Source organism: Barbus barbus (assembly GCF_936440315.1).
Source record: "Barbus barbus genome assembly, chromosome: 23".
NCBI classification, from domain to species: Eukaryota; Metazoa; Chordata; class Actinopteri; order Cypriniformes; family Cyprinidae; genus Barbus; species Barbus barbus.
Genome location: NC_136751.1, coordinates 8415416 through 8440265, shown reverse-complemented (window position 1 = coordinate 8440265; position 24850 = coordinate 8415416). Strand labels below are relative to the sequence as shown.

The 24850-nt window shown below is 37.6% G+C and overlaps 1 protein-coding gene across 1 annotated transcript in view; it reads right to left on the bottom strand.

The window, feature by feature from the left end:
• The window catches only part of kiaa1549lb (KIAA1549-like b), a gene marked incomplete at both ends in the record, with an annotated part of 88942 nt that overhangs the window by 8787 nt on the left and 55305 nt on the right, over positions 1 to 24850 (bottom strand). The window contains 5 exons of the mRNA XM_079373816.1: positions 6977 to 7103; positions 14743 to 14972; positions 15542 to 15666; positions 18617 to 18747; positions 20297 to 20487. Of these exons, the coding sequence (XP_079229942.1) occupies positions 6977 to 7103; positions 14743 to 14972; positions 15542 to 15666; positions 18617 to 18747; positions 20297 to 20487 (804 nt within the window). The remainder of the gene's footprint in view (positions 1 to 6976; positions 7104 to 14742; positions 14973 to 15541; positions 15667 to 18616; positions 18748 to 20296; positions 20488 to 24850) is intronic.

The window sequence follows — 24850 nt, the reverse complement described above, 5'->3', positions numbered from 1 at the left end:
CTCTAGTAGGAAAACAAACAAGACATACAGGAAATTCCAGTGCCTATTTTGAGCTGATCTGTGATACTGTCACAATCCTGCCAAGATCCTGAAATGATTAGTCAAGTCTGGCAAGCTAGAAGTATCAAAATACACAGCAAACACAAGTCAAGAAAATAATAAAAATTGTCCTGAATAATAAAAATTGTCCTAAATTTTTTTTACAGCAATGTAGAAAGATACAAGAAGACAAATAAATATATTGATGATAACAAAAACAACAGTGGCAATGGCAAAGAAAGAAAGAAAGAAAGAAAGAAAGAAAGAAAGAAAGAAAGAAAGAAAGAAAGAAAGAAAGAAATTCTGTAAGATAAATGCTAACATTATATACTTAAATATATATTATACACATAATTGTATATTGGTTTTCTCAGTTAAGATGAAGTTCATTTTCAGTTTGCTGGAGATTAAAAAAAGGAGATTAACTCCTTTTTTTATTTCTCGGATGTTTAGGACAATGGTTTAAAACAACATGAGGGTCAGTAATACCCAGACATAATTTCCATTTTCAATCTTATATAATGTCAATGGTTTTTCAACAATTTGCAGGGAAATCTGTTAAAATAAATAAATGAATAAACTAATAAGCTACACCTGCACACTGCCTGTTCCCACAGCAGCCCTATACCATTCTGAGATGCTTTGTGAATCAGGTTTCCTGTCCATCCCAAATGGCCATTTTCATTTGAAGTCTTTTTTCATAACATGACCCCTGAGCTTTCATTGGAACAAGTGAATTATGTGCAGGTAAAATGAAGTTACACAACGAGTGCTCATTATCTTTAGGATTATATAAAACGAATCATCCAAATCTCTTAGTCTCTCATGTGTCTCTTTCTATCTTAAACACACAAATACTCATAAAACACATAATAATAGCAGAAATAAATGGTGTACAATCTATTCTCATTCAATCCTGGTTGGTTTAACAATGTGTGATGACGTCATCTCTAAAAAAAAAAAAAAAAATTGTTGCATAAGTTTTGATGTATCGCAAAAGAAATTTTTTTTGTTTTAAATTTAAAATTATTTACCCTTGAGCTGTTTCCATACATAATTTCTCCTATTGCGTAAATTATAGGCTATAGTATATTTGTTGTACTTTGTTATAGACTAGATAGATAGGCCACTGTTGATAATCAAGCAATAAACAGGAACAGTTGTATTATTATTTTTCTGATTAACGTTTATAGGAAATAGGAATGTTCATTTCGGTTATTAACCGACGGTGATTAAGCCATATTAACCGTTACCGACAAGTTTATGTAAAATTACAATTAAATTAAAATTGATAGGTGGCTTTGACCCATTAAAAATATCTAAATTTGTTTCCCAGGAATTAATTTTATATACACACAAAGCAGCATAAACTGCATGAACGTGAGGATTCACATACACCTGCAGCGCTTCTGCGAAAGGAGAAAAACAATGTTACGGAAGTATACCCAGGACACAGAGAGGATGGTTAAATGGTTTATTGAACAACACCGCAGAATGAGCAGGGGATCAGGTGAGTATTCAGAGCAATGAAACTTTGGATATCTTCATGAGGTATGTGATGGTAGGCTTGTCTTACAGGAAAAGGAGATCGTGGATGGATGGGATGAAGAGAGACCACACCAGTTTATCTTGACTGGAGACGAGGAGGACAAAAAGACGATGGAGGACGAAGACAAGGCGAACACGTTGGAGAGAACACAGGAGGCAATTACAGGAAATCACACTTGAAGGAATATACTTGGGAAAAACGTCTTGCGTAGAGTAGGAGTCCAATGCGTGTAAACGAGACCGGACACTGGAGTTAGGTGCTGTGAGTGCTTATGAAGTCAGAGTGACGAGTGAGCAGATGAGCGACAGGTGTGGGTGATTAGTACTCGGGTGACGAGGTGCGCTGAGATTGGCTGGGATGTGGATCAGGCTGTTCTGTGTCAGTACCCCCCCCTCCACGGCCCGCTCCTGAGGGCCGGTGCCCCTGATGTCGTAGTGGCCGACCTCGTCCTTGGGGCGCAGGGCGATCTGGATGTGAGGCATGGGAAGTATCTAGTAGGCTGGGATCAAGGATGTCATTTCTGGGCACCTAGGATCGTTCTACTGGGCCACACCCCTCCCAATCCACCAGGTATTCTAAAATGCCACCACGGCGTCGGGAGTCCAGGATCTCCTTGACCTTGTAGGCCGTGCCATCTTCCAGGATCAATGGAAGGGGGGGTTCCTCAGCCAGATCGGGATCTGTGGAGACAGGAATGGAAGAATAGTGAGGCTTGAGGAGTGACACATGGAAGGTGGGATGGATTCTGTAGTGAGGCAGTAATTCGAGTTGGTAAGTGACTGGGTTGATCTGTTTCGTGATGGTAAAGGGGCCAACGTATCTGGGACTTTCTGCAGGGCATGCACATCCTGATGTCCCTAGTCGAAAGCCAAACCTTTTGAACCGGCTGATAGGAGGGGGCTGTAGAAGGTACTCAAGGACCATTGGATGGGACTCACAATCATTTCCTGAGGTAAGATGGGTTCTGGTTCGTCGTTGTTATCCTCTGTAGCGTGGAGACGGGATAAGGCATCCACTTTGGTGTTCTTAGAACCTGGTCGGTAGGAAATGGAAAAATTAAAGCGGGTAAAAAATAGGGCCCATCTGGCTTGGCGTGGGTTAAGTCTCTTGGCCTCTCGAAGGTATCCCAGGTTCTTATGATCATTAAGGACTGTAAACGGATGTTGGGCACCCTCCAACCAGTGTCTCCACTCTTCGAGAGCTAGTTTTATGGCGAGGAGCTCTCAGTTGCCGATATAATAATTTCTCTCCGCCGGGCTGAGTTTACGTGAGTAGAAGGTACACGGATGGAGTCTGGTGGGAGTCACCTGCTGCTGAGATAACATCGCTCCTACCCCAGTAGTAGAGGCATCGACTTGGACGATGAATGGTTTATTTGGATTGGGATAAATGAGGAGCGGGGCACTGATGAAGGTGTCTTTGAGTTTGTGGAAGGCTTCAGTGGCAGATGGTGTCCAGTACAGTGATTTGGGCCTGTTCTTCAGAAGGTTGGTGAGAGGACTGGCAATGGAGCTGTAATCACAGATAAATCTTCAATAAAAGTTTGAGAAGCCTAGGAAGCGTTGGAGCTCTTTGATGGTGGTAGGAAGCGTTGGAGCTCTTTGATGGTGGTAGGAATGGGCCAGTTCTTAATGGCTGCTACCTTCCCCTCGTCCATTTGGTTGCCATTTTGGTCGATGTTATGACCAAGGAACTGCACTGAGGTTTGGTGGAATGAGCATTTCTCGGCTTTGAGGAAGAGGTGGTACTCTCAGGCATTTCAGGACCTCCGCAACGTGGTGGCGATGTTCGGCCATACTCCGGGAGTAAACGAGGATGTCATCAATATAGACGAGTACGAACTTATGGAGAAACTCCCAGAGAACCTTGTGCATGAAGTCCTGGAATACGGAAGGGGTGTTGACCAATCCATACGGCATCACGCAGTACTCATAGTGGCCAGTAGGTGTCACAAAGGCGGTCTTCCACTCGCCCCCCTCACGTACCCGGATGAGGTTATAGGCACTGCGGAGGTACAACTTGGCTAACACTCGGGCTCTGCGGAGGTGTTCCAATGCCACTGGGACGAGGGGAAGTGGATAACGTAATTTGACTGTTATGTTGTTTAATGCCCGGTAATCTATACAAGGCCGCAAACTACCGTCCTTCTTGGCCACAAAGAAAAAACTTGAAGCAGCAGGGGATGTCGAATGGCAGATGTAGCCTTGTTGGAGAGCTTCTTCGATGTACTCCTCCATGGCCTTCTGCTCAGTCTTATTTAATGTTTGGTTTATTATTGTATGTATTATTGTCTAGAACAACATTATAGCACTTTGCCCGAGACAAATTTCCTTTCGGGGACAAATAAAGTTTATCGTATCGTATCGTACCATAATGGTGCAGTCCCATGGCTGGTGTGGAGGCAGCTTAGAAGCTCTTTTTGTGCAGAATACGTCGCAGAAGGGGGCGTAGCAGGTTGGGATGTCAACGGACAGTTTATCTATGGGGCTCTCAATGGAGGTAGAGCACACATGGAGAAACTTGGAAACATGGTCAGGAGGATGAGGTCTTTGTGGAAAACAGTCAGGGAAACACTTTTCGCCCCACTTCAGGATCTCACCAGACTTCCAGGAAAGGATGTGGTTGTGCTGCACTAACCACGGGCACCCTAAGATGACATCCGCGGTGGAGTCCTCCAGAACCAGAAGATGGAGTGTTTCTTTATGTAAGTGACCGACTCTAAGTTGGAGAGGTTCAACACTTTGGGGTACATGCTTACGGCTGAGGGGTCTTCAGGTTATGGATTGTATTTGGTAGATTGTTTTGGTGGTCGTAGTTGGGAGGTTGAGTTGGCGACTGAGGGTGCCGGAGATGAAGTTCCCGAACAAGCCGGAGTCGAGAAAGGCAATGACTGGAAGAGAAACATCAGATGCCGTAACTAAGGCTATAGTGATGAGTGGTTTCATGTTGATGGAAGATGGTCGAATAGCACTCACCATGGGTCTAGGAGGATAGACTGGGCATGTAGAGATCACATTAGGGCTGCACAATTAATCGTATGCGATTGTCGCATTTAATACACAGAGCCGTAGTCCGCTGACAAGCCATGCAAAATCGCGTTCATAATCGAATGCGATTTATACAAGTGGATGCTGCACACTGGTGGTGGTTGAGGAGAGACCCCCCCCCCCCCCCCCCACACACACACATGATTGTAAAGCGCTTTGGGTGTACATTACACAAAGCGCTATATAAATGCAACATTCACATAGTCAAAATTGTATGTGAATTGCTGCACTGGAAATGCCTTTAATAAAAAAATTTGTTCAAGTGTTGAATACTTATTTCCCCCACTGTACGTGACCTTGGACCAAAAAAACAGTCATAAGTAGCACGGGTATATTTGTAGCAATAGCCAGCAATACATTGTATGGGTCAAAATTAAATATTTTTCTTTTATGCCAAAAATCATTAGAATATTAAGTCAAGATCAAGTTCCATGAAGATATTTAGTAAATTGCCTACCATAAATATATCAAAACTTAATTTCTGATTAGTAATATGCATTATTAAGGACTTCATTTGGACAACTTTAAAGGCGATTTTCTTAATATTTAGATTTTCTTTTTTTTTTTTTGCACCCTCAGATTCCAGATATACAAATAGTTGTAACTCGGCCAAGTATTGTCCTATCCTAACAAACCATACATCAATGGAAAGCTTATGTATTAATATTAAATATGTTTAAACATTTAAATGTTGGTTAAATTAATAATTTATTACATACATACATACATACATAACATTCTACTCCTATGGAAATTGTGATTTTAGTAAAATGTCATTTGTGCGATCTTGATGATGTCCAAGAGCTTTCTGATCTTGCTTAGATAGCAACGGAACTACCATGTTCAAGGCCCAGAAAGGTAGTAAGGACATAATTAAAACAGTCCATGTAGCATCAGTGGTTCAACCAACTTTATGAAGCTACGAGAATATGTTTTGTGTGCAAAGAAAACAAAAATAACGACTTTATTCAACAATTTCTTCTCTTCCCTTTTAGTCTTTGACATGAATTTATGACAGTACCATGCATGTGTGTGGTGCTACTGGTGCTGGAGCTGGTGTTCTGACATAGAACCCAGATGTGCTGTGCCTTGTTTACAAGCAAAGGAATTGACTGACAGCCAAAACCTTGACCTAAAATGATCTAGTCTGATGCCCTCTGTTGATAGGGAAGAGTAAGATGGCCGCTCGAATACTTCCTGTGGCTTCACCGTCTAATGGCAGTTTAGAACACAATGAGTAGTCCAGTCATTATACCTGTATACATCAGTGGCCTAGAGGAATTTTGGCCTCTTTGGAAATCTGATACTGGAATTCTATAATCTGGATCATTAGAAGGTAAAGCTAATCTAAAAATGTTTAGGATGGTTTCCTTAAAAAGTACCTTCAAACAGGTTTCAGATACAGTCTGTTTATTTATTCCTTCCTGTGTGTCAAATGTGAGATGTGAAGAACTGGTGTGTGCAATACACCACATAAAACAATCCTTCTTACAGCATCAGTATGAGGATCTGCAGTAAATTAGCCAACAGCAACTAATTCCCACTGTAATCAATAGAACTAAAGCTATTTCTCACATAGAGCCAGAATTCACATCACGTACAGGGACACAGATGAAAAGAGTTGAATCCACAAGAAGAAAACATACAATAAGGACACAGACAAAACTATATGCTTTTTTAATTCTACATGCGTAAAGAGGACAGTTTTCCACTTACTCTAAAAATAATTATTTTTATGCTGAAAATAGGTAAGCTATTTCAAATATAACACGTAAGCATGTTTACAATCGCTGAGAGGTGTACATAGTCAGCATGTGAATTTCACTTAAGATCTAGGACACGACTGCATGTGTGCCACTGACTCTGTGTTGATAATGTCACATGTAAGATTCTTGCTTAGAAGCTTTATTTATGTATTTACAGTAAAGAAATGAGAAGTGGTCAACACTGAATCCATTCTTTATTCCCATCTGCAAGCCAAACCACTGTGGTTCTATTTCCATAGTGATGAACTTATGATTATTCTTTCAAACGACCTGCACTTGTTTATTTTGTTAAAAAAACAAAAAAAAAAACGGCCGAACAGCAAATCCTGAGTAGACTAGCAGCAGCAACTAATCAAGCGTAACGCAAGCCAACTACAACCCCACCCAATAACAATCAAGCAATGCCTTACAAAATCATTTGTAACTGTCCTGTGTTATATATCTATGCATCTGGCAGATGCTTTTATCCAAAGCCACAACCTTGCTGTTCCTGTCACCATGCTCTGCCAGCTGTGTTTTTGAAGCCTTTCCATTTTTGCTAATGTTTTATGCAGCTTTTCATTAAGAACACTCACATCATAGCCACTGTTACGGATCCCCTTTCTGGGTCTCTCTCTCATGACTAGAAGATCCATCTCTGTTCCTCCAGGACTGTTTAGAGACTGTCTGCTGCGATTTGTGGGGTGACTCACCTGAGAGGGTCTGAAACCATCACACATACACACACAAAGAGAGAGAGAGAGATACAGAGTTTAGAACAGTAACGTCAGTAACATCTGAACACGTAAATGGGACTAAGGACTGTGTATGTGTCCATGTATGAATCTGCCATGTCCACTGAAATAGATTTTTATGTTTGACAATCTAGGTCATTTTTTGGGCTGCCCTCTAGAATGAGTATATTGCACCATGCTGTACATGCAGTAATCCGAAAAGGAACATTGCTTCAGAGGAAGAGAAAGTACAATTTTAATTACATTTTAAATTATGAAGACGTTTTTTTTTTTCTTTTGAATGAAAGAACTGATAATCCATTCACAGTAAGACCATGAACATGGGTTGCATGTGTTAAGTGTTATGGTTTCAGTATATAGGCTCAGTTCTAAAAAAAAAAAAATGACAGAACTATATATTGATTAGAGAATATAGAGCTACACATTGTTTAATAAAAGAAACCGTTAAAACAGTCAACTCCATGTCTCCGTGATGCTCTGGTATCAAGATATGGCAGGGGCCCTCAGCATATTGCCCAAGAGTTGCTGTTTTAATCTGTTTTAGGTCACAGTTAGACTTGTCATTGCAAAATCAATTGCATGCCAATTCTTGGCCAGATAATGCAGCTCTGGTGTGATGGATTTACAATGACATAAAACATGAAAATACATTTTTGAAACAAAAAAAAATACAAACATTTCAACAGATACATTTTTAAAATCTACACAGTAAGAAAAACTGTGCTCTGAGAAAAATCATCTGGGAGCTGATAAGAAATACTTTACTAAGCACAAGGATTGAGCTGCTGAGTAGGCAACTTCATCAGATTTCATCATTCTGAGTCCTGCATCAAAGCAATAAGCCAGTTAGACAGCAGATCACAGTAAAGCAGAGGTTAGCATTTTCACACAGAAAACACACCAAAAATAAATATTATGGGGTTACTGGATATGTAAAAGTTTCAATAAATTTCGTCAATAGTTTTAAAATTACATAAAGTGAAGTACAGGGTATGTGATTCAAAAACATTTTTTGTTATTTTTTGTATGCTGGCTGAAAGTCTCTTCACATCCCAATAGCAATCACTAAGTTAAGTGGTCTAAATTTTATTTATATGTATTTATATCATCTGTGGAAGACGTAGGACCATAATGTTCGTCCAATCGAAATTTTCGGTCCGAACATTACAATAGGCTGTTGTGCCTGCCTACTATGGAAGCATATGTGTAGCTAAATAAAAGCGTCTGCTAAATGACTAAAAGTAAAAAGTAAAGAGTGTAAAGACCATCGACTCTACCGTGCGACTCCACCAGGCTAGGACACCGGCAAAGGATATAAGTATTGCTTTTTATTTTTATTTTATTTATTTATTTTCCTTTATATGTTTACTATTGAAATGTTGTTGTATGCATTTGTCAATTTTATTTAATTTCTGTATTTTCTTAAAAGGGTGTGTATAGAGTATTTACAGAGTGTTAACTTTTAGTTTTAGTTACTTTTTCTTATTTGTAAGTCGCTTTGGATAAAAGCGTCTGCTAAATGACTAAAAGTAAGTAAAGTAAAGTAAATTCCATTTGAAATGTAATATGCAAAATGACAATGCACTATGTGAAATTGCAATGTATTTCTGTATTTAAATTTAAAATTTCCCCTATATATGTGCAACATTTATTGCAAACTGAAAATGAAAATTCAATTATATAATTCAAATTTGCCATTTTCTACACTAGTTTTAATATGCAAATTAAAAACATATTTTAAAGCTTTATAAGTTGTGAAATTAAAATGAAAATGTATTACCCAAATTGATTAGATGTTTAACATGTCCAAGCAAAGACTGTGGCAAAATTATTTAAATGCTGTTTTTCCTAAATGCATTTAGACTTAGGGGTAGGACACTTGAGATTGCATTTTCATTGTGATACTTGTAGCAAAATGCAGTGAGAATTTCAAAATTCATTCTGAGTCAAAGGTGCAGCAAAATGGTGATTTAAATTTTCTTAAATGCATTGACACTTACATGTATGACGTTTCAACTGCATTTTTATTAAATACCCGCGACGAATATAGTGAAGGCGTTGTGAATTTGAAAATGAATTCTGAGCCGAGCACGGCCCTTACCTGTCAATCATTACATCAATGCGGGGCTCGGCAACAGTACGCACGATAGGTCAATATTCACCATTAACCAAATGCTTTTCATCTGCCTGAACATCTCTTACTGTTTTCACTCCGATTGATGCACATAAGCAAACAGACAGTGCTAATCTACACTTATTTACTACCTTGCCTTATATTTTATTACTCTTTTATTTTTAATCTGTAAAATAGCACGGCACCTTAATTTCACGTGCCTGCCACAACATCTCTCACTGGCATGTTCCGTGACAGCTGCGCCTAGATCTGACTGTGAACTGTCATCTGGGGCAGGCACAGTGAAAGTGGCAGCCTTTTCTATATGGTAACGGGCATCATTCGGAGTGTAAACAGTGAGAAATCTTAAGGCAGGCGCAACACTTATAGGTGCCACGGGACATGCAAGAGGAAATAAGGCAATATGTCTACACCTGCCGCGAGCATTGAACCCATTATAATCAGTGATGCTGTCAAGTCAAGTCAAGTCACCTTTATTTATATAGCGCTTTTAACAATACAGATTGTGCCTACAATGGATGCAGCGCGATGCAACACAACAACTGTCACGTCTGATATAGACATGCTGTAAGGTGGCAAATACAGCTGGGCAAAATAGTATTTAGTCAGCCACCAATTGTGCAAGTTCTCCACTTAAAAAGATGAGAGAGGCCTGTAATTGTCATCATAGGTACACTTCAACTATGAGAGACAGAATGGGGGGAAAGCCTCTTAAAGAAGAAGTTACAGGTCTGTGAGAGCCAGAAATCTTGCTTGTTTGTAGGTGACCAAATACTTATTTTACAGTGGAATTTACCAATTCATTCATTCAAAATCCTACAATGTGATGTCCTGGATTCTTTCCCCCCTTTCTGTCTCTCACAGTTGAAGTGTACCTATGATGAAAATTACAGGCCTCTCTCATCTTTTTAACTGGGAGAACTTGCACAATTGGTGGCTGACTAAATACTTTTTTGCCCAACTGTAGGTAAGTGTTGAATAGCACTGTCTGTTTACTTATGTGCATCAGAGTGTAAACAGTGAGAGATGTTCAGGCAGGTGAAAAGCGCTTGGTTAACGGTGAATATTGACCTATCGTGCGTCCTCTTGCCAAGCCCCGCCTTGATGTAATGATTGACAGGTAGGGGGCGTGCTCAGCTCGGAATGCATTTTCAAATCCTCAATGACCTAAACTATATTCATCGCGAGTTATTTAATGAAAATCCAATTGAAACATCATATATGTAAGTGTCAATGCATTTAAGAAAAATAAAAGACATTTAGCTCACCATTTTGCTACCCTTTTGCTGCACCTTTGGCTCAGAATGCATTTTGAAATTCTCACTGCAATTTGCTACAATTATTACACGGTATCACAATGAAAATGCAATCTCAAGTGTCCTAACCCTAAGTCTAAATGCATTTAGGAAAAACAGCATTTTCCAACAGTTTTTTGCTTGCCCATGTTAAACATATCTAATCAATTTGGGTAATACATTTTCATTTTAATTTCACAACTTATAAAGCTTTAAAATATGTTTTTAATTTAAATATTAAAACTAGTGTAGAAAATGGCCAATTTAAATTATATAATTTAATTTTCATTTTCATTTTGCTCTAAAAGTTGCACATATGTATGGGAAAATGTAAATTTAAATACAGAAATACATTGCCATTTTGCATGTTACATTTCAAACTGAATTTAGCTACACATATGCTTCCATAGCCTACCAGACATGATATGTCATTAGCACATTCCAGCAAGAATCAAAGGCGCTATTATTGTAATATTATGCGCTTTGTACTGTAATGTTTTCTCAGCTGTGAATGAGACATGAGGTAATCTGACAGCATTGCATTCAATCCTCCGCCAACGCCTTCTCTCATCATGTAGCAGGTTAGTCTCTGGTCTGCCTGAGTGTGTGCATGTGCTTTGGAGGAGGCGTGGCTTTGCAAAGTGATTATACATGGAGGGTGGGGATCCTGCTTATAAAGCTAGCTTGCTATTGCTAGCCTTTCAAAAATCGCCTACCCTACCTTTAAAGGACCTTTTGAAATGCTCAGTAACATGTGTCTGAATGACTTTCAGAGGGGTTGACTTTTTAAAAGAAATTAATAGATAATGTTTTGGCACAAGCTTCTGGCACCGTGCAGTTAACCAAACTACAACACGGTTAAAAGACTACATTACTAAACAATAGACTAGTTTTTTGTAATATATCTGTCACATGTTAATGAAGCGATAATTATTGTACTTGTTAAAGACATTATGTTTAAACCATTGTGGCTGTTTAGGCCATCGTGGTGTAAATATCAGTCAATATTACACAAATAATTAAGATACCACTGTGGGACACTTTGTTTTTCTCATAGGCTTTAAGTGAAACAGCTTTCCCGAAGCCCTATCATATCAATTTATTTTCTAAGGGCATCAGAACAAATCATTGGGGTTAGATTTTAAGCCGTTCCAGAGGACTCCGGCAACTGCGGCTTAATCAAATGGAAAGCTGAAAGCAGCAGAAAGATATGTTCTCCTTATTTATACAATGAGCAGCAAATTACACAAGATTTGACAGAGTGCCAATGGAACCAAAAAGGAAATTAAATATTTAAACTGAGACAAAATTCCAAAGCAAGGGCATTTCGGTCAGCTAATGAAACTGGGCAGAAGCTGTACTGGATATCTGATCCAGACATGTCTGTGACGGCGGCTTTTGTGTCTACTACTGAACTCCTGGGAAAAGAACAACAGACATTTCTGAGCACACAGTGTTTTCATCATCAAGTCTCATGATTGCTAACAGCTAGTCGACAAAGCTCACTGCATACTGATTATATTCATCATTTGCCAAATGTTCTTGTGTTAGAGAAAGCCATCCACACAGTGCAACTTACTGTATATTATTTAGTTCCCACAGAATTGGTCTACTTTTATGCTGTTGCTGCGGGTTGAAGCAAAAACTCTGCCCTACTGGAACGTGATTTTGACCAAAGTGGAACTCCCTGGAAGGAGGTTTTGACATGTTTTTGAAGTGATTTTAACAGCCCCCGGAATGCAATTAGACTAGTTTTGGTTGTGACTGGGCTAGGTTGACTACCAATGTGACTTAGAACTGGCCCATACACACTGCAGTTAAATTCGGTTGTCAGTTCACCTTTTACTCCTTAATCGCGTTCTGTACACACATAATTCACTAAAATACAGGAGTGACAACCGCATTCCATAACCGCATTAACTTCCGAAAAGTTAACCGCATTTAGAGAAATTCTACGCAGTGTGTACGGAACTGAACTGAACAACTAGTTGTTAATGACGTATTTGAACATGCATCAGTGTATTCGTCTGTATGTGAGATGCAAGAAAACAGTGAAAGAAGTCTTAGCACGGGGCTAGATGCGCTCATGAACCGTGCGGTAAAGTGACAGTGTTGCCAGATCTTCATAGAAAAACAAACAAAAAAAACACTAAAACCCAAATGCTTTGTTTTATAACACACACACACACAAAAATCATATATCTCATATCCGTGACCGAAAACTTTATGAACTTCATAAAGTGACTATCTTTATGAGCTAAGACCAAACAACATGCCTGAAAGCATTTCTGAATGTGAGGACATGGAGGACATTGCAAGACAGCGCTCTCTAAAGCAGCCTCCCGAGCATAAACAACACACTGCTATCTATCAGCGGTAGTTTAGTTAAAATTGAAGGACAAAAAGCGTCTTTAGTCAAAAAGTGGCACATAACAAACGGCTAAACTTTTATTCACTCCTGGAAGATGACAGAATGTTGCTATGGTTACAAATGCGGGAGTGACTGCTGTTCCGTACACACATGGAACGATAATTTACGGGATTCACTCCCGCATTTAAATGCGGTTGTCACTCCTGAAACTTGTAGTGTGTACGTGGCCTCTGATAAAGAGTATGAGTGTGTCTCTGATTAGGATCAAGTGGGCCATGTTAAGGACTGTCTCAATCACCAAATTCTTCCGGCGTATTGAAAGATTCACTCCCTGAAAAATCTCCAAATGCACCGCAAAAACCAGAGTGCATCAAGTGTATCAGTCACTGGAAATTACATTACATTTCTGAAGCACGAAACACACAACACACAAGCCAACAAAATAAATATATTAACACACAATAGCATATTCGAAAAGTTTTTTGTTTTTTTTTAAATTGGTATTATATTTCAGGTTAAGCACACATCACTAGACAGGTAGTGAACACATCTAGTTGACATTTATAATTAATATTTGGCTGAAATGTTGTAAGGATATGTAACAGAGCAATGTGTTTAAAGTAGGGCCGGGACTCGATTAAAAAAATTAATCTAATTAATTAGAGGCTTTGTAATTAATTAATCGAAATTAATCGCATTTTAATCGCATATAAATATTTGACCTGAGAACAGTGAGAAGTAAGTTTTTTTTATATGGATTTTTAAATTTCCCATCCACAGGGCCAACCAAAGCGGTCTCATCAGCTTCTTTGTCCATGTTCACTGTGGTTTGTTTTTGGCTGTTTCTCAATATGCGTTCTTCAGCGATCTTGCGTCCTTGTGTTCTCGTTCTACGTCATCATTAACCGTCGAAGTTCAGTTCCAATTCTCAAGAACGCAAGTACAGAGGATGCATGAAAGTGCCCGGATATGTTCTTGAAACTGAGGATGCATCGAGTGCAGACTTGAGAGAATCGAGCCGTTAGAAATCCCAGAAAACGCTGTCGGTGGCCGGTGTACGGAAGCCTGTAAGCTTTAAAGTCGCTCTCACAAATACTTAACGGCTCTTCAAGTTGAAAGTAAACATTTATCGTTTTGTTTTGGTTCATTTTAATAAAGTTATAAGAACCGGAGAAAGTCTGCATTTTTATTGGCATATTAAAATTAATCTTAACAGTAAAACATATAACGCTGTAAAATAAAACAATACAATTATATGAAAGTAATATCTATAATAGTATGAAATGTTTTAATAAGTTATGACATTTTGTAATATTTATTGTTCATTGGCCGTTTCTTATGCTGAGATTATGCGGTCAGTTAAGCAGGAATGCAGTACATCTCAATTCTCATAAGTGTGCGTTCTGTGTTCTCGCGTCCTTCCGAGTTCGTTCTTCCAAGGAAGCTTGGCAAGACCGGTCTCCACGAGAACGCAAGTTCGTTCTTTGCGTTCTTGGAATTCTGAACGCTAGTTGGTGCTCCAGTATAATCGGTCCGCCGAAACTCATCCAGTGAGAAACGTTCCGCGGTGCAAAAATAAGTGCGATTAAAATGCGATAAAAAACTTTAACGCGTTATTTTTGTGTAATTAATTTATCTAAATTAACGCGTTAAAGTCCCGGCCCTAGTTTAAAGAGAAAAAATTATATCAAAAATACATGGGTCCTGTTGCTGATCAATACAAGTGGTGATGTTCAACATTGTACATTGACGTTGTACATAATCATGTCACTGTAAATTGATTAATCACTGTCCCAGAATCACTTACCTCCTGCGATACTTCACATACGTGGAGCCCCTGTCGTCTTCCGGTTCCTGAGCTCTGCTGTGCGAGTGTGGAAGCCTGTCGTGGCTGTACTTGTGTCGCTGACTCAGGTCTTTAGTGCTACCTTTCCCCTCAGCAGAAGGGAAGTCATAGTATCCCTTCTTCTTGGCCTTCAGTCTAAGCTTATTCCTGTAGTGCTCAATGTCTGACTTCTGTTTCAGAGCCAAATTCACCTGTATACACATAGAGAGAAAGAGAGAAGGGGGATTGGCCATTCATCCACAAAAAAAAAATAAAAAAAATGCATGCATTAAAAATGTGGCTCCACTTGATTTCCCATAGGTAAGGTGATATTCTAAAATAAATCTGTGCCAGGTCTCTTTGAAGCCCAAATTTGACAAAATTAAGCAAGAGTATCCATCGAGATTTGCTAAGATTACACTTTTGTTGACTTTATAGACTATACATGATGCTAAATGAAGTCTTACAGACTTGCAAAGAATGTATGTGTTCATTAATTAAATAATAAATTAATCAATTCATTAATTCATTCATTCATTCTGCTTGCAAAAGCATCCAAGCAGCCTGGTAGAATATAAACATAACTTTGTATCTTTGCTATATAAAACCTGTGGCACCATGACTTGCAGAAGTTGCATAACAGTCAGCCAATCAGCATTGAAGTGGCAATTTTGCATCCATCAGTGCCCTTTTTTGCACGTAAAATGCATCAGAAGGTCAGTAAAATGACTTTGGTCAGTGGTTTCCATCTGAAGCTGTCTCTAATAAAATCAAGTTTTACCTCTCCATTGAATACAGCAGAGTCCTGGCTGCGGTCGGAGGACGCAGGGTGCGAGTAGGTGGGTGGAGCTGCCATTGGTTTTATAGAAATAAGCTGAAGTGATCCTGAGGAACTATCATAATGCTCTGCCAAAAACAAAAACACAGATTTTAATGTCAACAAAAAGATTGCAAAAACTTAATCAGATTATACAAGCAGAATACAGACAAATTCACTTCCTTAATTATGTGGCAGCTGCACTGGCCAACATTATCACTACTGCAGAAGATTAATTTCCTTAGCTCTCATTTCTATTTAAAGTGGAAAAAGTCTGATCCTGAGATTTCAGCGTATCTTTTGATTTTAATTAACTGGGTCCATTTATCAAGACAGATTAGGTCTGTCCACCTCTGAGAGAATATATCTAAATATATTCATATGGATGTGGAAAAATTATAGGATAAGCAAAACTGTACATTTTGTCCTAACTATAAAGAATTAGGCTCGATGTGAGCAGAATTTAACAAGTTATATCCATGTAATGGATCTTTCAGCCCATTTTCTTTTGAAGTAATAGTTCACTACCCAAAAAAATGTAAATTGTATCATTACTCGTTGCTGTTATTTCTTTTGTGGAATATATACAGGAGAATTGAATGGATTATAATGCTGCTTTTTACATATCACACCAGTTCATGGTGGCCACATCTATCAAGCTCCAAAAAGGACTAAAAACACCAAAAAGCACAATAAATGTAGTCCGTATAAGTGACATAATTTTCATTGTTTTAAACTTGGAAGGATTCAAACTGACATGTGTTGGCAATCTCTAAAGTACAGCTTAAATATCTGTAATGTAGTTTACCTCAACAATTATTTAATGTCACCCAAAAATGTTAAATATGTACTTTTTTGTTGTTGTTTGTTTGTTTTTCCCCCAGTACAATAAAAGTTAATGTGGTCAAATGATGTTTGGGCAAACAAAAATAAATAAATTGTAAAAAAAAAAAAAAAAAAAAAATCATAATTTAGGTGCTTTTTCAGACAAATTTAGACAATTGAAAATTCTGTTCTGGCACACTTCAATTCTCCACAGACTCAAGTTCCATCTGACAAAGGTCAGATGCAGCATGTGCCAACAGGACATGAACATATGGCACCTTATGTTGTTATTGTGAGGGACGTGCTTATTTACATGTGTGTGTTGTTGATGGTTGTATATTGGCAAGTCTGTGTGTCATCCAGACCAGTATGACCTCTGCCAAGCAAAAGGTTATAAAATAATTAATTTAGGTTCCAATGGGTGTGCTTTATCTCCGTCTGTCAGTATGCCTTGTAGGATGCATGTGTCTGCAAAAATGTGCGTGTGACCCTGTTGCTCCTCAGCGATGCTGGTAGTCACAGTGACAGACTGGATCATGTCAGAAGAGAGGGTTTAATTTATATTCATGAACTCAGTCACTATTTTCCTTCTAAGGATGGTCATCTGGTAAAAAGGACCTTAGTTAAAAACTCATTTTCCATGCAGGGAGACACCATACAACCTCACACTGCACCCAAATACACACTGACTTTAGTGGGGACTTATTATGCTTCTTATATATTAGTGAATACATTTTATATTGTCCCTCAGTGCAAGAAAGGAACAACTGGTAACATTACTGACTCCGTAAGGAAACACATAGAAAATGCCAGTCAATATTTTATTGACAATGTTATTTTAGCAGTTTTGTACATTATACTTCTGGTCATAATTTGATATGAAATTAACCGTGTCAGTAAAGAGCACAGGGATAAAATATTTGTTGTGTAAAAGTAAATAGCACGTGTGTTTTGTTAAATTGCTAAATTATGCCAAAATTATGAAAATATTATTTAATTGTATGTATTTATGATGCTTATAATTAGTGGCGGCTCCTGACTATAAATTTAGGTAGAGCGGGTTCTGGGTCACAGCACTAGATTACAGTTCCTATTTATATTAGGTGTCTTTAACTACTATATACTTGCTGTTTGTTTGGTACAATGTATTGTGTTTTTACTGTTATTGAGGTGCGATAGGATTAAAGTTAGAGGCAGGTTTAGTGGTTTGGTTAGTTTAAGGGTAGGTTAAGGTGTAAATGTTAGTGTAATCACAGAAACTAACTGCAGATGTAATTACATGCAGGTATTTTAGAATGTGTGCCCAATGTAAAAACATGTACATAAGCATTTTTTCAAATGATTGATGTAAATGTCAGTACATAGTACGAAGACGACACTTCATATAAAATCCGTTTAAGCTATATAATTAATTCATAATTATGATTAACTACTCGTAAGCTGCACATAGCTTCTGGGAATGTCTAGTGTGTTTGCGTAATTTAGCCTGAGTGTGGTGCTCTAATGTTAATTGGCAGGCTCCAAGTACACACGTTATCTTAAAATTACTTTAATGTTGTATTTATTGTGTTTGAATGTTGATTTAGAATGCTGCGAGTTGAGGAGAAAATCAGGAGAAGAAAAGAAAGCCATGTCGAATCTTAAAATAAACACAACAGAAATAGGCTATACATGAGCATGTTTAAACTAAAGGATTTATACAACAGCTAATTTGGTATCCCCCTGCACCTGTTAAAGATGAACAGATGTGTTCACAATGTGATTTATTAGGTGCTGAACTGATATACACATGTTGTTGATGTGGATGGATTGTTCCATAAGGTTTATGTAAGGTAATGTAAAAACAAGTGGGGCAAACTGATTTTTGTCCCTATTAATCTAAATTAGTGTGTTCTGCATTTCCATTTTTCACCACAGATTTACACTGGAAAAGTATATTTTTAAATCAACATTTGTTCACTTTGTCCACCATCAAGGATTTATTCTTTCCAAAGAGCTTGGTGCCATGCATTGTGAGATTGCACATTTTACAATGGACATAGTGGTGCTCCTGCCTTTTGGAATCCTACCTTTATTTGTCAAAAGCACAACTCCTTTCAAATGTTTATGGAGGCAGCATTTGATTGCATTTTCTTTTTGAGAATAGGACATTTCATGTCTTGTGGCCTGAGAGCACAAGTGTGAAAGTGCTGAAACTGTGGAGGCATTTCTCACCATTACTCTTCCTCGTCTCCTCCTTCGTGAGTTTTTGCTGTGCTGTGGCTTTTTGCACACTCGAGCCCTTTCCTGAGACCTCTTTCACTGATTCGCTGCTGATGACGGAACCGTCCTCACTCGGCAACCTACTGCAAGTAACCATAGCAACAAGGAGCATGTGTGAAATGAGAGGATGGTTATGTCATTTTCTTTGTCTGCATCCACATCTCTTACACATACAGTACATATAAATGCAAGGACACACAGTCAAACAGATACAAATACTTTTACCAAAGCACTGTGGTACTAAAACTAGAGTGTTGATTGGACTTGATTGAGAAGATTTTATACGTTCATTCAGACATTCTTAATATCTAATACATTTAGTTTTGATATTTTGGAATTATAATAAAGCACATACAATTACATATTGTATGAAACATATTATGGAAATGCTATAGAGACAGAAAAAAGATACATGCATTTCTGGATGTATGTTATTATTGCTCTAAGATTCCTCTTTGTTATGTATTACATCCTAGTATATTGTCATACAAATTAATTTATCATATGTTTGTGCAAATAGCTGTGAATAATCAAACATCTCTGTCATTCTCTCTGTTTATGCTTCCCTCACTATCTGTCCTCTCACATAACTTTATGATAACTTAGTATTTTCAAAAATCCTGACTATTGATGCTGGTGAAAGAGCTATTAAATTTAGTCCTTCTACAGTATGACATGTGCACCACTGGTCAGTAGTTTCAGAAAATTTAGATTTTTTTATGTATTTGAAAGAGGTCTCATACATACCAAAACTGACATTAATTTATAAAATATACTATAAAAACAGCATATTGTGAAAATATAATATTATCTCAAACTTTCCAATGGTAGTATACATGTATAATGGTTCTCACAAAAAAAAATTAATCAGCAAAAACTTAAGTTGATAATAATAAATATTTCCTGAACACCAAATTTGCATATTATAATGATTTCTGAAGAATCAAGTGAATCAATATATTCAAATCGAAAACAGTTCTTTTAAACAGTTCTATGCACCCTTGGTGACCATAAGCGACTAAAAAATCGTATTATATATTATCAAACTCTTGATCAAGAGTGTAGTTCATGATTTACATATCATTCAGCTGAACCTCTGTGAACAGAGGCAGGAAAATGAAAAAAAATGCTTTTCTCCAGAAATTATATCTCAACTTTTTCAGAGATAAATGGTCTAAATCAAGAACATATCCACTTATTAAGTCAAACAGTTTCTGCTCTGAGAACACTTTGCCTACAGCGAGATCCATTTATACCACACTCCTCCATGAAACTGAAGCCTACAGTATGCTCATCCAACCATATGAAATTCATTAAAAGTCAGTCACCTTAACTATCAGACAAATTTTTAAGAGGCCAGTGATCTCATTAACACAGCGTTAAGATCGTACTGACATCCTGAGCACTGATTTTATTTAAAAAGTAATTACCAAACAAGTCTCTGTCACTATATCCATTATCTCACCCTCTCTTGAACACTGTATAGCATCTACTCTAGCTTATGTCTTCCATGACAAGTAGTTTTGTGGGACTGTGCCAAATAACAGCAAATGACAGAATTACGGTTAGGGCTGTGACATGAATACTGAGTATTTACAGCATGCCATAAGTGTCAGGTTTCTTCACACATACCTTTTCCTTGTCTCACTGTTCAGGCGTTTCTTGGAAGTGGATCCATCTTGGCGTGCAGGCTTATCTAGGGACAGAGGGGCATCTCGAATGGGGTGGGGCAGAACCATAGCCTCCTGGGTAACTGGGAGGGTCTCTTCATCACCACCCTGCTGACCCAGGTGCTGCTTGGCATAGTCAAATCCCTGAACAGGCTAAGCAATGAGCAAACATTCATATATTAGATTACAGACACAAAGGATATTTTTATATACACCATTCTGTAAAATGGTAACATCTAAATTAACTGGTCAAAAATATGTGACCAGTGGTAACATCTAAATGATTACATTTTATACAAATCAAGAATTCATTTTATATGACTGGAACAATCGGACTGCATTAGATTAGACCAAGGAAAGTTTAAGAGTTCACATGTTAATATAAAGTAAACAGATTTGACAATGGAGGGGCTTGAAGATGAGACTTTACTCAAATTCTGATTAATTGAGGAGTCTGGGGGAATTTAGTGGATATTAATGAATTTATTTAAATATACAAATTAGAAACTGAGGATGGTGTCACATGAATGAGATAATGAGCTATATAAATCCTTAAGTTATGACTGACAGGAATAAATTAACACAATCTTAATCGTTAATGTATACTCTCTGATTTTTTTTCATTTTTGGGGTCATGCCTTATAGAAATATCACCTTAATATACAACAGCATTTCTAGACTAGTTGTTTGTTTTACAATATGGCAACAATGCTGTTGCAAAGCAGTCCTGCAAAATGTATCTCAAACATTTTGTCTGTTGTCTCTTGTGACATTATCCAGCCACAGTTTTGAGTCTCAGCAGTTTTTGGACAGCAATGCCAGGACAGCACTCTTGGGTTGATAGTTTACAGGGGAAGTAATGTGTAGTAAGTGTTTACTTGTTTACCGTTTAACTACATGTTTTCTGTTAATGTCATTGAAGCTAATTTTACCCTTGCTAAAGTTATGTGCTGAGAATCTAAATACAGAAAAATATAAAGGTCTATACATTTTAATACACTTAAATTTCACTTAAAAATCTCTTAATTTTAAAACTAGGTTGAGATGATTCCAAATAAATCTATTAGTCAAATAATTTATAATAACAGAAACATAAATTCATTGGAGATAGACTGTTTGGATAATCCATCAAAAAACAGAACAAAATAGGTGGATGACCATAAACAAAGCAAGTCATATCTCAGTTAAGTTCATTTTAGAATATCAAATCAATAAATATATGTTCATTTGGTAACGCTTTAGATTACAGCCCACAATGTACTGCGTAATTAAACAGAATTTACAGCATACCTATTTGTAACTATAGAGTACCTCCACAGTACCTACTCATAGGTATAAGGGAACAATATGCAACGTTTGGGGAATAAGGGGGTAGTAACCTGCAGAATTCTAAAGCATTTATACTGTAAGTATTGTATAACTAAAGTGTACCTATTCTGAAATTACGTGTATGTAGAGTCCGTGATTTTCCTCATCAGCATAACTTAAAGCTGAACATACATGTAGGTAAACGGAAACAATTGGGGAATAAGGGGGTAATGACTTGGAAAATTAAAAGTATTTATACTATTAGTATTTCATAAGTAATGCGTAACTATTCTAAGATTATGTGGTATGCATGATGTACTGTGTTTGGCAAAAATATTGTGATTTAGAACAAGTTGCCTTATTGTAATAACATAAAATATATGATGCAGTATATTTTACACTAAATACTGGGTACTTATTGTATTATTACAACATATATCTTACATGACATTGATACAAATAGTAGGTCTATACTATAGTATAATTTAGTAATTTACTAAAGATTACTAAAGTATGGGGAAATTTTGTAATGAGTTTCTGCTATGATTTGGTTTAAAAAAGGATATGACAATTTACCTAATGAAAGAGCATTGCATATGGTCATCTCAGCAGTGAATCATGTCCTTTGAGGTGCAGTAGTGGAAAACTAGATTACCTGTTTCCAGCTGCCCCCAGGATATAGCATATAAATATACCTTCATAATACACATGTACATTTACCGAATTGATGTTTTTTGATAGCTGTAGTGCTGTTGGTGCACTTGAGCTTCCGTATGTTGTTTGAGGCAAGTAGAAAAAATGCACTACAACATTTTTCTAAACTACTATGCAAACATACACCCTTGTTACGCGTAGTTACTGTGTAAGTGTAACATCCGTGGGCTGTAATCTAAAGTGATGTCTTGTTACCCTCTTGTTACGTGTAGTTACTGTGTAAGTGTAACATCCGCAGGCTGTAATCTAAAGTGATGCCTTGTTACCCTCTTGTTACGTGTAGTTACTGTGTAAGTGTAACATCTTCGGGCTGTAATCTAAAGTGATGCCTTGTTACCCTCTTGTTACGTGTAGTTACTGTGTAAGTGTAACATCCACGGGCTGTAATCTAAAGTGATGCCTTGTTACCTTTGTTATGTGTAGTTACTGTGCAAGTGTAACATTCGCAGGCTGTAATCTAAAGTGATGCCTTGTTACCCTCTTGTTAAATGTAGTTACTGTGTAAGTGTAACATTAAACAATTTTAGTTATGCTACAATAGATGTGTTTCAAAGTTATTAACAATGAACTATATTACATAGTTAAATGCAATGACCTTAAGGACCTTAAATTAAATAAATGTTTTTATTATTTAACAAAATTTTAACAGATCTTTTCCAAGAGCAGACAGCAGAAAAAAACAAACTTGCAACCACTTATACAAAATACAAAGAACAGTAAACACACACAAAATCATGTTCTACATTTATTTTTAATTGGCATATTATCAATTTTGCCTTTCAGCTGTGGGCAGGAATCGACAAATTTCTGGAGATCTTTTGCATATGCTTGCAAAGTTGTCCCTGCAGTGTATGAGGGAGCAGAAAAGTCATCCCCCTCTAATGCAGTTTTCACCTGTGATCACAATTAGAGAAAAATATTTTTTTGCACAGTAACTACACATAACAAGAGGGTAACAAGGCATCACTTTAGATTACAGCCCGTGGATGTTACACTTACACAGTAACTACACGTAAAAAGAGGGTAACAAGGCATCACTTTAGATTACAGCCCGTGGATGTTACACTTACACAGTAACTACACATAACAAGAGGGTAACATGGCATCACTTTAGATTACAGCCCGTGGATGTTACACTTACACAGTAACTACACGTAAAAAGAGGGTAACAAGGCATCACTTTAGATTACAGCCCGTGGGTGTTACACTTACACAGTAACTACACGTAACAGGAGGGTAACAAGGCATCACTTTAGATTACAGCCGCGGATGTTACACTTACACAGTAACTACACGTAACAAGAGGGTAACAAGGCATCACTTTAGATTACAGCCCGTGGATGTTACACTTACACAGTAACTACACGTAAAAAGAGGGTAACAAGGCATCACTTTAGATTACAGCCCGTGGATGTTACACTTACACAGTAACTACACGTAAAAAGAGGGTAACAAGGCATCACTTTAGATTACAGCCCGTGGATGTTACACTTACACAATAACTACATGTAACAAGAGGGTAACAAGGCATCACTTTAGATTACAGCCCGCTGATGTAACACTTACACAGTAACTACACGTAACAAGAGGGTAACAAGGCATCACTTAGATTACAGCCCACGGATGTTACACTTACACAATAACTACACGTAGCAAGGGTGTATGTTTGCACAGTAGTTAAGAAAAAGGTTGTAGTACATTTTATTCTACTTGCCTCAACCCACATAGGAAAGCCCAAAGCGCACCAACAGCACTACAGGTATCAAAAAACAAATTATACAGTAATTATACGTGTTGTGTATTATGCTGTTTTTTGCTGGAAACAGGTAATCTACTTTTCCACTGTATTGCACCTCGACAGTACAGTGCTGGTGACCTGACTCGCTGCTGAGATGACCATAAGAAATACTCTTTCATCAGGTAAATTTTCATATGGGAATTTCTAAACCAAATCATATCAGAAGCTCATCACATAATTACCCCATACATTCAGCGGAGTTGTTCAGTAATCTCCATGACCCCACATAAATAACAATAGTAAATAATATAGCTTATATTCTTTAGTAAACTGTGGTAAAATTTATAAAGACTATGGTGGTTTTTAATTTCACTATAATTACTAAATTATACTATAGTACACTACAGTTTACTAATTGTATAAATGTCATGTAAGATATTGTAGCATCTGCTTATGATCCTTGATGGTCATTGTGACTTTATGTCTTAAGAGACCCCTTTTAGCATTTGAAATTGGCTAAATAATTCACAGACCTGGCCCCACATTCTACATTTATAAGGGAGCTTAATTGCCAGTGGTTGTCCCCCCACTGTCAGATGCTTAGCAGAATTGACTATCTGTTCTCTCCATCGGACTTCAAACACATTCCAAGAGAACTAAATGACCCTCGGTACCAGGCCTGGCTGACCAGTGGAGTACAACACACACACACAACACACACGCATAGAGATATTTCCTTTACTTAGACCATAATTA